Source organism: Colletotrichum siamense, assembly GCF_013390195.1.
Source record: "Colletotrichum siamense strain Cg363 chromosome Unknown KSG_Cg363_contig03, whole genome shotgun sequence".
In the NCBI taxonomy this organism is placed as follows: Eukaryota; Fungi; Ascomycota; class Sordariomycetes; order Glomerellales; family Glomerellaceae; genus Colletotrichum; species Colletotrichum siamense.
In genome coordinates, this window is record NW_023501016.1 from 7086129 (window position 1) to 7100492 (window position 14364).

Genomic DNA, 14364 nt, shown 5'->3' on the forward strand with positions numbered 1-14364 from the left:
ATGGCTGCTCCCAAGCGAAGAAAGTCTGCCACTGCTGCTGCTGCTGCTGCTGCTGCTGCTGCTGCTGCTGTTGCCGACACCGCCATCAAACCCGAGGAGACTACCAATCCAGAAAAGGCCCCCCCTGCCCCCCGGAGGTCCAGTCGCCGCATTCACGACGTCAAGAAAGTCACCGAGCCCGGCGCCGGCATGCGCCCCACCCCTTCCGACCTAGACAAAGAGCCACCTGCCAAGCGTCGCCAGCTCAGTCGTAAGATGCTCAAATCCCACGATGGCGTTCGACATGCCATGAGAGAGCTCAGTGAGATGGAACACCGTCTCCAAAATTCCACCAGGAATCAGCGTCTTGCCGTTGAAACCAGCCACCTCGTTGGCGGCAATAAGAAACGTCCCGAGGATCAGTCTTGGCGTCCTGTTGTCAAAACGGAGCTGTCCAATCCTGAAGAGCGCGCCCGTGAGGTGGAAGAGCAACGATCCGGGACCCCGGACTTGGATGTCGCCCCTATCGAGGGCCCTGAGGCTGAGGGTGCCATTGCAGACGTTGAAGACGATAAGCTTCGAGAAGAAGACGCCCCAGAGCGGGGCGCAGCGAGAGCACCACCAGTGAATAGTGACTATCTTCCACTGCCTTGGACAGGACGTCTAGGTTATGTAAGTGCTTCATGGCTTCGTTCTTGTATAAACCGTGCTGATGTCGTCAAAGGCGTGTCTTAACACATATCTACGAGCTGCCAACCCGCCGGTCTTTAGCTCAAGGACATGTCGCATTGCATCTATCATACAGCATCGGCATCCTCTCGCTGATCCAAGTCAGCCTGAGCATGCCACAAAGAACCGACCCGATGACACACAGCCTGCTGACATCAAGCTGGGCCAAAAATACGTCCAAGAGTTGGGATTAGCAAATGCTCGAGATATTGTCAAGATGCTTCAGTGGAACGACAAGTATGGCATCAAGTTCATGCGCCTCAGCTCAGAGATGTTTCCTTTCGCCAGCCACGAGGAATACGGTTATCGACTCGCACCATTTGCTGCAGATGCTCTTGCCGAGGCTGGCAAGGTTGCTGCTCAACTTGGTCATCGACTAACAACACATCCTGGCCAGTTTACACAGCTTGGGTCCCCACGTAAGGAGGTCATAGCCAACGCTGTTCGCGACTTGGAGTATCACGATGAGCTGCTCTCGCTTCTGCGTCTTCCTGAACAGCAGAACAAGGATGCGATTATGATTCTTCACATGGGAGGTACATACGGCGACAAGCCCGCCACTGTGGATCGATTTCGAACCAACTATGCGAAGCTCAGTCAGTCTATCAAGAATCGTCTCGTCTTGGAAAATGACGACGTTTCCTGGTCGATACACGATCTGTTGCCCATTTGCGAGGAACTAAACATTCCTATGGTACTCGACTTCCATCATCATAACATCATATTCGACGCGAATGAATTACGTGAGGGCACAGAGGATATCAGACAAGTCTTTGATCGTATCCGCGCGACATGGACTCGCAAGGGAATCAGGCAGAAGATGCACTACAGCGAATCGTGTCCGGGTGCTGTCACACCACGAGACCGGAGGAAGCACTCACCACGCGTGAAAACACTACCTCCCTGTCTGCCCGATATGGATCTCATGATTGAGGCCAAGGACAAGGAGCAAGCCGTCTTCGAGCTCATGCGCACATTCAAGTTACCTGGTTATGACCTTTTCAACGACGTCGTGCCTTACGAACGGGAGGATGAATATCGAGCAAACAAGAACGGGGCTGCTAAGAAGAAGCCGAGAAAGCCGAAGAAGAAGAAGAAGGACGATGATGGCGATGAAGAAATGGAGGAGGGGGTAGGCGAGGCTGGCCCAACCGAGGCCGAAGCAAAGACAATCCCTCCAGAGGAATTTGCCATGGGCGGCCCAACACGGCGGGTGTATTGGCCCGAAGGCATGGAAGAGTGGCTGAAGCCTAAGAAGAGGGAGGTCAAGCGGAAGTCGACGGTTGTCAAGGACGAGTCATGAGAGGTCGTCATATCTATCACCTGTATAACCTGTATCATAGCCATTTCAAACTATCAATATGTCTTACTACGAAAAAACGAGCTTCGACCGGCGTTCAATCCATGGAGTAGGTCAAAAGATAAAATTGTGTAGAATTCACTCAGTCAGCGTTGTGGGCCTGGTGATGATCATATGGTGTATTTGTGGACTGAGATCGCCAGGTCGGCGATTGGGTGGCGAGTGGCCCAACTTTTCGGACCCAGGAACTGACGTATACGTATGAGGTCAAGGGTTCTGACAGGCATTATCGATCTGGCGAGGTCTTTTTCTGCTAGACGCGACTGAGGGCCGAGTGAACAATTCTTTTAGAATGGAGCAGTCTTATGCAGCATGCGGTGCAACCACAACACTGACAGAAACATCAACAGAGTTGCAACAATGACAAGAGGTTTGCGTCCATATTTTCGCGACATGAAACTTGCGCTTGTAGGTATCTGAACCACAGAAGAAGAGATGATGAAGAATCTGAACTCCATCTCAATAACAGAGTACCGCTCGGTTTGTTCATTGGCAGTCCATCCGCATAATATTCGTTGATGAAGACCCGACCAAGTGGGATGAGAAGCAAAGGGATTGAGTTTCCAATAGGATGAAAATGGGCACAACTGCCCACATCACGTATCTGGTCTTGCCTGTCTTAAGCCGACTCCCGAGATATCGAAATGCCAAACTGCCGAGAATCCGTTGCAGATGGGGCATGCCTTATCACAGCCATCTCGAAATGGAACCAACATCGAAGCTTCCCACCCCCTGATCCGATGTATGACGATAAGACAGAGTTCTGACCTGCCAAACAAGCACCAACAGCAATCGCTAGCCCCATCATCCCACGCATATCGCTCGAGATATCGTCGATGATACCGTCGCTTAGCACATATTCCTCGAATCAGAACCCCAACCGCTGTCATCGTCACGCGGGGGGAGGGTTGCAGCGCGCCGTGGCACCTTATCTAGGTTCCATCGCCTTCAGGGGTGCCACAAAGCTTAGCTCGGGACGACGTCAAGGACGCCCCGGCATATCTCTTCCAACACGCCAGTCGATATCGCGGGGGGTTTCGAAACACGGCGTAGATGGCAAGCGGTAGGCTCTGTTATCCGGGACGGTCGCACCCGGCGGGCACTCTGATTGAAAGCACTCGGATGAACCGCCATCAGACCACGTAGGATTGTAGGAAACATAAAGACCGTAGTCCATCCCTTCTCTTTGGGGTAATTCGTGTGACATTCTGCCGGTAGAACTGTATTCGTTCGCCCCTATGACATCGTGCGCCTGAAGTCGTCCCGTCTCTGAGACACCTGGAGCAACCATGCCCGGCCACCCGGTCGCGCCCACGGTCACGGACGGCAGCCAAGAAGCTGGAGACCTGTCTATTTCACAGCTTAAGCACGAGAAATCCAACTCGCGGTCTAGCGGGTGCGGTAATGGACATGTAGTCGACATCATGGAGGAGACGCCAAACATCCACGACCCGAACGTGACTTTCGAGGAGTACCTGTACTGGGCGAGCATCACTCGCGCGGAAGAGCAAGAGGCGAATGCCAGATACGTCCAAGCCAGAGGGCCTGTTACCATCAAGAGCGTGATCAAGGACAGGTTCAGGAAGGGTGACGAGCACGGGCAGTATGAGAGCAGCGGCGGCGCTCCGGACACGAGGGAGAAGAGCATCGGGAGCGACAAGACCTTGGTTCCTCCCGGCGAAGGGGTTGTGGGAAGCGTAACGCAGGAAGAATGGAAGACGGCTAGCAGGGCGATGAGAACAGCCGGCTGGGGTGCCATATTCTATCTCATCACGACGGATATCCTGGGACCCTTCTCAACGCCGTGAGTATTCGTCTCTTCAGCTTTATCAAAACTTCAGACTGACGTTCTAGATGGGCCTTTGCGCAAATGGGATATGGCCCAGGTGTGGCTCTCTATACCGTCTTCGGCATCATGTCCTTGTAGTAAGTCCTCCTCACCACTCGGTTGAGTACCCACGCAGACTGCTCACGGAACCAGTTCGGGCTGGATCCTCTACAAGTCCTTCCTCGGCCTCGACTCCGACCGGTACCCTCTGAAAGGCTACGGTGACCTGTACTTTCGCGTCTTTGGGACCTGGGCGCGGCACGCCATCAACTTTGCGCAAGGGCTGCAACTCATGCTCTTTGTCGCGGTCCTCATCCTCGGCAACGGACAGTCGATTTCGCAGATTTCCAAGGGACCCAATGGCGGCGCAGGCATTTGTTTCGTTGCGTGCCTCATCATCTTCATGGCGGCAGGGTTCATTCTGGGACAGATTAGAACGCTGCAGCGATTCTCGTGGATCGCAAACCTGGCTGTTTGGGTGAATCTGTTGATCATCTTCATCTGGTGAGTGCAGCCGGCGCAGTCATGCCAGACTCTTACACCCTGCCGCATTGTCCTTCGAATGTACTGACCATGACATAGCATGGGCGTAGTGGCGCACTCCCCCCCGAACTTCGCGGCGACCAAAGCCTCCTTCGGCGACGCCTTCGGTCCCGGGCCAATCCACACGTACGCCGGCACCCCGCCCAACGGCATGGCATCGGGCGGCTCCGGCTTCTCGGCCTCTCTCAACGGCCTAAACCAGGCAGTCTACTCCTACGGCGGTTGCCTCATCTTCGCCGCCTTCATGTCCGAGATGCGCCACCCGATGGACTTCTGGAAGGCCCTCCTCCTCGGCGAGGTCTTCATTTACTCCATCTACCTCATGTTCGGCATCTACGTGTACTCCTTCCAGGGCCAGTACAGCTTCAACCCCGTCATCCAGGGCCTGTCGCCGTACGCGTGGCAGACGGCCACGAACGTCCTCAGCCTCATCACGGGGCTCATCGCGGCAGGGCTGTACGGCAACATCGGGATGAAGGTGCTCTACGTCGAGTTCCTGCAGGGCGTCTTCGGGGCGCCGCCGCTGACGGCCTCGGCGGGGAAGATGCTCTGGGCGGCCGTGATCCCGGTGTACTGGGTCATTGCCTTCATTGTCGGCGCCGCGGTGCCGCAGTTCTCGCTCGTCTCTGGCTTCATCGGCGCGCTCTTCATCCTGTCCTTCACTTACACGCTGCCGGCGCTGCTCGGGCTCGGGTACTGGATCCGGAAGGACGCAATGTTGCCTGGGGAGGAACGGTTTGACCCCGCGACGGGTATTTATCACTACGTCGACGGCGGATTTTGGCGGTACTGGAGGGGTTTCATGAGGAAGCCGCTCTTCAACTCCTGGAATATCTTCTACATGCTTGGCGGCATGGTCACGACGGCGCTGGGGATGTACTCGTCCATTGAGGGGCTGATTGAGGCGTTCAACGGCAAGTCGCAGGCCACGAGTTTCGGTTGTGCGAGTCCGGTGTAAGCTGGAGATGAGAGGTTAGCGGCTTGGCTATCGGCATTTCTCACCTTTCAATTCTGTAATTTCTCAATTTCGAATACAATTGCCCACGGAACTGAATGCGGAGGACAGTCTCCACGTGGACCTCGCAGCCCACACCAATACGGCTCTAAACGGGCATCATGCAGGCAGAAAAATGACTCGAATGTAGCCCGCCCCTCTTGGGACCACAGTCCGGCCTTCCGAGCATCTCACCAAGAGAGGCTTAGCCTCTAATATCTCCCCTTGGTGTAGTTGGTTCATCACGTTCGACTGTAATGGTTACATTGTCATCGAAAGGTCTCTAGTTCGATTCTGGAAGGGGAGAATCAATTCTTTTTGCGCTTTTTGCTCCGTGGCGTGGACATTGTGTTGTAACGTCTTTTGCCAACCGTGCCAAAAGTTTCCGCTGCATTTCGATTAGTTTTGTTTTGTTTCGTTTGGCCTCTTGCAGACCGCTTGACCCTACTGCAGACCATTTGGCCTGCAGATGCATCGGCCTCCTGCATACGCAGGGAGACCTGACCGCTTCCACATTCAAGCACAACGACAGGATAACATGCCGGTAGATGCAGGCTAGTAGTTGTGGTGGCTGAAAGTAAGCAAGCAAGCCAACGGCCGGCAACTCCTTGTTCAATTGTATCTGCGCTCCGTGTTGAAAAAACAAAGTGCGTGCGTGCGCTGTTGAAACAAAAATTTTAAACCCAGAACGAGCGTTGAGCTCCCTTCTCATGAAATCTACCCTCGGAAATATCGCCAATGCTTGACCCAATGTTGAAAAGATGGTCTCTCCCATTCGTAATGCATGACCCTGTAAACCAAAACGCCGTAGTAATAGTAGCATGTACCCAAAGCCGCCACACTCATGCCCCTCACTTCGGAGGGAGGAGGGGTTGTCTTAGGCAGGGTAATTTTCTCTGAATGCGCCTCTATGTCTTCAGACCCACCAAGCTGAGGAACTCGTTCCTGGTCTTCTCCTTCTTTTCGAATGCGCCGAGCACGCAGCTGGTAATCGTGCTGGTGGTCGTCTTTTGCACTCCGCGCATGACCATGCACAGGTGGCTGGACTCCATGACAACAGCAACACCTTGAGGCTTCAGGATCTCCATGATAGCGTTGGCCACCTCCTTGGTCAAGCGCTCCTGAATCTGGAGACGTCTGGCAAACATCTCGGCAATGCGTGGGATCTTGGACAGGCCAATGACTTGGTTCTTGGGGATGTAGGCAATGTGCATCTGTGGTGTTTCCAGTCAGCTTTTACGTCCAGTCAGTCATGCGACGCGGTCCTACATACCTTGCCTGTGAAGGGAACGAGATGGTGCTCGCATTGACTGAAGATCTCAATATCCTTGACAATGACCATCTCATTGTGGCCCTCCTGGAAAATGGCGTTGTTGACAATGTCGCGAACGTTTTGCTGGTAGCCCTTCGTGAAGAAGAGCATGGCCTCGGCGTAGCGTCTCGGGGTGTCGAGGATACCGGGCCGGTCGGGGTCTTCGCCGACGCATTCGAGAATGGTGCGGACGGCGCCCTTGAGCTTCTCAAGTCTCGCGGCGGCCTGCTCCGGGCTCTCCTCAAGTCGCTCGCGAGTTCCAATGCCTTGTGAGGGCAAAAGAGTTAGTCAATGGCTGGCGCGGGGCGGGGCAATGGTGTGATCTTACTCGGGCGACTCAGGCCATCAAAGTCAATAACGGGGCTGGGTGACCTTGTCACGGCGCCCTCGTTCTTGGGCTTCTTCACCTTCTTAGAGGAGGAGGATGTGGTATCCCGAGGATCGCGAGCCGGACGGCTCAAGCTGGGACGACGATGCTTCTTGGAGTTGCCGTTGAGCTCGGCGTCGTCGCCCTCGCGCTTGCGCTTCGACTTGTCTTTCTTGCCCCGCTTGCTGCTGCTGGCCTGGCTCGCGGTCTCGGCATCGCTTCCGTCGCTGGATCCGCTGAGGCCGTTGTGGTGGTTGTGCTTGGTCTTCTTGCCCTTCTTGAGCTCGGCGCCCTCGAATTGTGTCATTTTTGAGGTATTAGGAGCGCGGATTGGCGATGTGGAGAGAATTGAGAGGTGTAAGTGGGAGGAGGATGATGGAGCTCCGGCGCAAGAAACCAGGACCAAGACACTCGGGAAGCGACCCGCTGAGAGTCATTCGCCTGGAGCTAAGTCGGAGAAGAAAATTCGGTTATGGGCGGCGTGCAGCGTTCGTTATCTTATCGCGGCGTAGCACCAAAAGTTCCTTCTTGAGGTGCAGCACCTTTGCACCCCAGCTTTTCTGGCGTCAGGGTCCAGTCCAGTGGAACTTTCGGCTTAGTCACAATGCACTCGCCAGCCATGTGGCTTACCCGCCAAGGTTGACTGGCTCATTGGATCAGTGCACCTTGAGCTAAGGTAGCAGTACCTTCGTACCTGCTCAGCCAAGGTGGTCATGTGATCTGCCGTCACCTTAGTCAGCTTGTACCTTCCCTGCGCCTGGCGTTTGCGTAGCTTCCTTCCTCAAGTCGCGCCTCACTTCCAGTTTGGTCTGCCAATCGTGAATTTCGACTCCACGCCAACGTCCCTGACTTCCGCCTTCCAACAACGCCCCCGAGCTTCTCAGAAACAATTGGAAGCTTCTTTTCGAGATAGATCCACGACAAAAACTCTCTAGAAACGTCCGACAGTCACTCTCGACGGCGCAGGCGTAGCTTCTGCAGGACGGCCCAGACCAACCTCGACCGACCTCGATAGCCGCCACGATGGCTTCTCCTCCGTACGCAAACTCGCCGACCGCTCTGTCTCCCCCATATCCTACATCGGCACCGCTCCCGACAACGAACAAGAAGCGCGCCTCCGAAGGCGGGTCCCAGCCCTCTCTCAAGCGCCGCAAGGCCTCTACCCTTTCCGTCACCTCCGCAGCTTCCGCCCATCCTCTCCGTCAAACTTCATTCCCTCCCGATGGAGCTGGATCTCCTTTCCCGCGATCACCGTCAGCCGATACCATGAGCGTGGTCAGTGGCAGCCAGGTTAGCGCGCCTCCTAAGAAGAAGCGCGGCCGGAAGCCCAAGAACCAGACGAACGTGGAAACCAGAGAGCAGACACCCTCGCTTGTTGGTGGTCGCGCACCGACGACGGTCAGTGGCACAGGCGCGGGAGCTGAGGGACAAGAGGATGGCGGTAACGACGATGACGACGACAACGATATGCGCATGGCCTTGGTCGACACTACAGCCAGAACGCAAGAGCAAAAGCAGGAAGAGATCAGACTTCGTGCCATGTTGGTCGAGTCATTCGACCCAGCACAATACGACCGCTACGAACTCTGGCGTGCCGCGAAGCTTACGGAGTCCGTGGTCAAGAGAGTAAGTTTGCTCCCATCTTGTCGCTGCTTTTGACGGCCTGTCATCCGCCGTCCACGCTATACCATACTTACACTGCCCAGGTCGTCAACGCAACCGTATCGCAATCCGTTCCGCCCAACGTCGCACTCGCCGTCAAGTCAGTCTCAAAACTTTTCATCGGCGAGCTCATCGAAAGAGCTCGAGACGTGCAAGGAGAGTGGATCAAGGCAACTGGCGAGAAGCAGTCGGAGTTGCCGACACCACCGCCCGTCTCAAAAGACGAGAATGGCGAGGCCAGTCAGGCCGCCAAGGAAGACAGGCGAGGTCCTTTACGGCCGGATCATCTCCGTGAGGCATGGCGGCGGTATAAAATGTCAGGCGACGGCGGCTGGGTTGGTATCCAGGGTCTGTGGCACGAACAACAGTCCAGTGGCGTTGAAAGATTCCCTGTGCGCACCGGCGGCAGACGAATCTTCAAGTGATGAGCGAGGGTCTCGTTTGCGTTGGCCAAAAAAAGGGGACAGTACAGGGGATGACTAAGGGGAAGAAGGGCTTGGAGGATTTTGCATGATACCCATCTAACCTATGAGTTAGCATTATTATGGATGACACGCACGTCAACTTTTGACGTGCCTATCAGAACACTGCTCAGCGCCCCGCGTTCTCAGTTCTTACGGATAGATGCCTTACCGTATATCTGAGAGTCTCTTCCGCGGTATCAACGTCCCAGCGCAGTCCGCGCAAACCGCCGCTCTGCCGCGGCCCGGGCGGCAGAGGAATAATAGCGACTGCGGGAATAAATGAGGATACTTCACTCGCTTTCGAGATGTGTGTCCAGGCCACGTCCAGGCAGGAGAATCAGCTGAAGGGTTCGTCTGGAGTTGATTGTCTCATGCAACTCGAAATCAGCTGCCAATGGCTGTTGCAGCATGGAGACATAGCAATTTGCCGTCCCATGATTCTTCATCCAAAAACACAAATGGCGAGACCGAGACTGGGAAGTCGACGGGCATGTAAGAAACCAGAAACGGACAGAAGCCGGAGGTCCTGTCGCCATTGGTGAGAAAGCCACTATGGGGTTCCCTTTTTGGCCGTCCCGATGCGAAGGGCACGCGGAGCCGAGGCCGAGTCTCTGCATTCCGTGCAGTAGCATGTTTAGAAACTGACAAGCGATGTGGCACCTACACTTTGACGCGCCGTGCGACGGTGCGGTCGTACCGGGCCAATCAGTTTCGTCTGGCGTTTCTGCGCGGCAGAGTCGGCCGAAGGTCGGAAGCTTGCCCTCCCCTCGAGACTCTCTGGCGATACATTGGCTGCCCGCGTCTCCGCCGCGGTCTAAGCTGTACCTTTTTCCGTTTCACCTGGACTCTGATACTCGCAGCAAGAATCTTGCTCCAGAGCTCTAGAGGCAACAGGAGTAACTCAGCCGACTCTGAGACGTTGGTACAGTCGGCTACGATTCAATCCTCGTCAAACTCTCACTCTCTCAGCCACCCCCACGGTCGATGGTTCAGGTCTCCCATCACACCCACTGGCAGCCACGGGGTTGGCGTGCTAAAAGACCGGTCCATACCATACGGCACACCAAACACTGGTTGGATTCGGCAAGAGTTCGTGGGAGTGGTTCCTCGGCTTCACGCGCCATGTTTCTTGGGGTTGACTCAGACCGCCGCCCTTTGAGTTGCGGGAAGTCCGCCTGCATTTTGTGTCAGGCAAGCTGCTTCACCGGCATCTCGTTGACAGGTGGCCATGCATGCTCGAAGGCCTTCAGCACCGGCCAACGAAGCCATCGTCGGTGGCCGCACAGAGACTGCAAGACATGGAAATGTCGCAAGGCCCGGACTCTGCATCGATTTTCAATCAACTGAAAGCTCATGAGTTTAAGAACATGCGATATCCCACGTCTGCTATGCCCGGGGATCGTCGAATCCCTCTACCCCGTTTGGTAGGACCCCTGGGCCAAGACCCTTCGTACATTGAAGAGACACGGCCAAGACGAAAGGGTCGAGAGGAGCTCGCGCCAGGTCGTGGTCTGATTCTCGGGCTCAACCTGCCGTGATTTTTGATGGATTTGTCGAGCCGACTTGGGTCGGCCTGACAAGACGAGCCAGCAATCAACCTGAAAGGAGCTCTCGAATATCCAATAACAGAACTCTGGAGCGAGGAAATCCACAGCAGAGCCGTGGAATACAGCCGTGGGGCTGTGGGGGATCGCCAGATCTCCTGGGCTCGGGGAGAGTTGAGCAGGGATCTGTCCGCACGTTTCACGTTTCACTTCGGCGAGGCACTTCGTATCATGCTGGAGGGCGGGGCGATGGGGTTGGAGCGTACCTTGCCGCTGCCTTACAGCAGTTAACCCCCAACTTGCTTCGGGGACAGTTCCGTTTGATGTTTTAAAATAACTCCGTCGGTGGTTGTGCTGGTCGCCGTGTGTGTAAGTGTGGTTGTTCAGGCGATACACAGAGGCTTGGCCGGCAAGATGGGAAGAACTTGAGCCGCAGCAGCCAGGAGTCATTCTTCAGGATGAGCAGAGTTGCCACCTTCAGGATCATCAAAAGTGAAGCGAACGCTTAATCATCTTGACTTCTTTTTCGGCGGATCGTAGTATGGATGAGAGCGGGGGAGGGAGGAAGCACCGTCAGTGGACTACCCGTCGAGCTTGTGTGGAATAAGCACCTTACCTTGAGCAGGGTTGAGGCACCCAGGTCGACGATCGCCCCAGGAAGACTGATCCATCGATACTGCCGTAGAAGTCTCACGATTCGTGCGATGCGAGTGGCTCAGCAAGCACTCACTCTCCTTCTCGCGTTCCCGCCTGGAAGGCCAGCCGGGGCTGGGCTCCCTAACTGATCCATGCATTGACGTCAGGTAGCGAAGACAGCAAGTCAATGCGATTGCGGACGGGAGGCCTGCCCCGGTTCGAAGAAGCGCCGTCGAAGCAGTTTTCCCCCTCCTCTGCTTCTTCAAAACCATATGTGGTGGTGTTGGGCTACGAGGGTGAACCGTGGGCTACATGTGAGACGGATTACGCTTTTGGGAAAGTGATGAGCTGAGATTCCAGATAATGTTACCGTCTGTGCGATGAAGGTTGTTTTGCCCCCTCCTGTGTCTGTTCTGGGTGTGGGTGTCTCTCTTGTCTTCGAATCTTGGGTCCCGGATCCAGTCTGTGCCATACGTATAAGCCTTTGAGAGCCCTCTTTCCTTTCCGTCGATTTTCCTTTGATCCCCCACGATTGCTGGTCAAATACGGAACAAAGAGATACCTTCGGACTTATACCCCCTCTCTAAACCTACACACCTAATCCTACGCTACACCTCTTCGAAGGAACATCAACCGTCAAAAAAGAAAAAAAAGTCACGATGAAGTTCACCACCGAGGTCACCCTCCTTACCCTGGCTGCCGGCGCCTTCGCCGAGATGCCCACAAGGGTGCAGCGCGACGTTCCCTCCGTAGTCGAGCGCGACCTGGCCACCATCTCCGGTGTCATCCAGCAGGTCGACAACCAGCTCAAGTCCCTCAACACGGCCGTCCAGGGCTTCAACGGCGACATCAACGGCCTGGCCACGGCGGCCGGCAGCCTCGTCAGCACCCTGCAGCAGGGCACAACGCAGGTCGACGCCACGAGCGAGATCACTCTCAACGAGGCCCTCAACCTTCAGCAGTTCGTCTCGGGCCTGCAGTCCGACGGCAACGCCCTCATCAAGGGCCTCAACGACAAGAAGCCCGAGTTCGAGAAGGCCAACCTTTGCAACGTCATCGTCACACAGATTGACCAGACCGGCACCAGCGCGCAGAAGCTCATTGATGCCGTTGTCAAGAAGGTGCCGCAGAGCGTTCAGTCCGTCGCCAGCCAGCTTGCCGGTTCCTTCGCTAAGTCTCTGAGCGACTCCAAGGACAACTTCTCCCCTGGCAAGTGCAACAACGCCAACGGCATGGGTGGTGGCATGCCCAGCAACGGCACCATGAACGGCCCCAAGACATCTTCTCCTGCCAAGGCCGGCGCCAGCGCTGTTTCCATCAGCATCGGTGCCATCGCCGCGGCGGCATTCGCTACACTGTTGCTGTAAGCGCGTACGCAGAGGTTTAGATCGTGACAACAAGCAGAACGGAGGAAAGCGTTTGGGAGGAGTTTCATTTCATTATCTTTTTTTTTTCTTCCAGGAACAAGGCACAAGGTGGTACTTGGAGAAGAAAACTTTCAAATTTGTCTATGGCGGACCTTCTTTATGTGTGTCGGCATGCTGGAAGAATGGCGATGCGCTGTATCATACGAGTTCAGGTAGACAATGCGGAGCTTGCTTCGTTGGACTGAATTCATCTTGACTCCTCAAAAGAGCCGGTTCTTAGTCTGTGATGTCAGTTTAACTGTGGCGAGATGCGATAGCCCTGGAGCGAAGGCCAGGCTCCTCGCCGGAAGCGGTGCGAAAGACGGATGTTGAAGAGGGCATATCGTGCAGTGCAAGTCCATTGCCTGCCGAAACGTCGTCTGCACGGTTTGAGTTCACTTCCGCGGGACTTGCACGTTCGGAATCCTCCTTCGCAAGCATCTTCTTTCGGAACCACGGCAAGAAGTTGTAGTATCCACCGCAGGCGAACACGCCGCACCAGAGTACGAACTCGGTGGCGTAGATAATGACACCGAGGATATCAACGGAAGGCTGGAAGAAGATTGACGCAAGCGAGAAGACGTCTCCAGCGGCGTCGATCGCGACGAAGATGAACGAGATGCCGCGGACGGTGCGGTGGACGTAGATGTCCCAATAATGCCGCAGCACGCCGGCGGCGAGGAGGGCCGCGGAGAGCACGGCCATGACGATCATCGGCCACTCGGTGCCGCGGGATTTGGGGATTCGCAGAGCGAAGACGAGAGCTGTCTGGATCCCGGCCATGACTGCCGCGATGGGGGTCACGACCGCGAGGGAGCGGAGGACGGACCAGTTCTGGACATGTCAGCTGTCCGAGACGAGGAGCGCGGAATTTGGAATGCCTACCCGTTCGTAGTAGTAGCACTGGATCCAGGTTGCCAGACTCAGGAACGTCAGAATCTGGGGCTGGATGCGAAGGGCGATGTTGAAGTCCTCGACAATGTTGTAGACACCCAACGGCACACCGGCCCAGGCCCAGAGCATCATCATGGAGGGTTGCAGGCCGGTCGCATTGTGGCGACGGTAGTTGATGATGATTTGCGGGATGAGCTGGTGAATAGTTAGACGGGGGATGACGGGTGAAGATGAGAGATGCAACGGACCTGGATTGACCAGCAGACCTGCGATGTGTAAGTTTGGCTTCATGTTTTGGTGGTTGTGAGATTCTTACTGCGCCCAATGTGCCCAGGGCGTTAGCGGCAGCTGGGACATCCATTGCAAATGCGTTTGGTGACTTTTCTAATTGAGGGACTAATTCATGAGTAGTGCAGGTGGACGAGTAATAAGGCAATCCAGCTTCTCTCATCAGTCTGCTGAAGCAATAAAAAGGAGACAGCCGGCATCGGCAAGGAAAGCTCGACAAAAGTCAAAAAAGTTGGTTCTCCCCTTCCAGAATCGAACTAGAGACCTTTCGATGACAATGGAACCATTACAGTCGAACGTGATAAACCAACTACACCAAGGGGAGTGACGGGGCTGAGCCCCGCTTGGTGATTTGTTG

General features: G+C 55.4%; 6 protein-coding genes across 6 annotated transcripts; 4 read left to right on the forward strand and 2 right to left on the reverse strand.

Moving 5' to 3' along the window:
* Positions 1-2011, forward strand: mus-18 (UV-damage endonuclease; the record flags this gene model as incomplete). The annotated part of the gene is made up of 2 exons (XM_036637726.1): positions 1-651; positions 704-2011. The coding sequence occupies 2 exons, from the start codon at positions 1-3 to the stop codon at positions 2009-2011; spliced, it is 1959 nt and encodes a 652-aa protein (XP_036497278.1).
* Positions 2012-3357: 1346 nt separating this feature from the next.
* mtr-8 (N amino acid transport system protein) lies at positions 3358-5397 on the forward strand (the record flags this gene model as incomplete). Its single annotated transcript, XM_036637727.1, has 4 exons — positions 3358-3872; positions 3923-3994; positions 4050-4400; positions 4479-5397. 4 exons carry the CDS (start codon positions 3358-3360, stop codon positions 5395-5397), a joined length of 1857 nt encoding a protein of 618 aa, XP_036497273.1.
* Positions 5398-6341: 944 nt separating this feature from the next.
* On the reverse strand, positions 6342-7419 carry gch-1 (GTP cyclohydrolase 1; the record flags this gene model as incomplete). Its single annotated transcript, XM_036637728.1, has 3 exons — positions 6342-6647; positions 6707-7011; positions 7074-7419. 3 exons carry the CDS (start codon positions 7417-7419, stop codon positions 6342-6344), a joined length of 957 nt encoding a protein of 318 aa, XP_036497274.1.
* Positions 7420-8135: 716 nt separating this feature from the next.
* Positions 8136-9199, forward strand: taf11 (Transcription initiation factor TFIID subunit 11; the record flags this gene model as incomplete). The annotated part of the gene is made up of 2 exons (XM_036637729.1): positions 8136-8738; positions 8819-9199. 2 exons carry the CDS (start codon positions 8136-8138, stop codon positions 9197-9199), a joined length of 984 nt encoding a protein of 327 aa, XP_036497759.1.
* A 2878-nt stretch (positions 9200-12077) lies between these two features.
* Positions 12078-12785, forward strand: MP1-1 (Cell wall mannoprotein 1; the record flags this gene model as incomplete). Its single annotated transcript, XM_036637730.1, has 1 exon — positions 12078-12785. The coding sequence occupies one exon, from the start codon at positions 12078-12080 to the stop codon at positions 12783-12785; it is 708 nt and encodes a 235-aa protein (XP_036497758.1).
* Positions 12786-13079: 294 nt separating this feature from the next.
* On the reverse strand, positions 13080-14079 carry CGCS363_v005882 (Uncharacterized protein; the record flags this gene model as incomplete). The annotated part of the gene is made up of 4 exons (XM_036637731.1): positions 13080-13658; positions 13710-13913; positions 13967-13984; positions 14035-14079. The coding sequence occupies 4 exons, from the start codon at positions 14077-14079 to the stop codon at positions 13080-13082; spliced, it is 846 nt and encodes a 281-aa protein (XP_036498555.1).
* Positions 14080-14364: the final 285 nt, after the last annotated feature.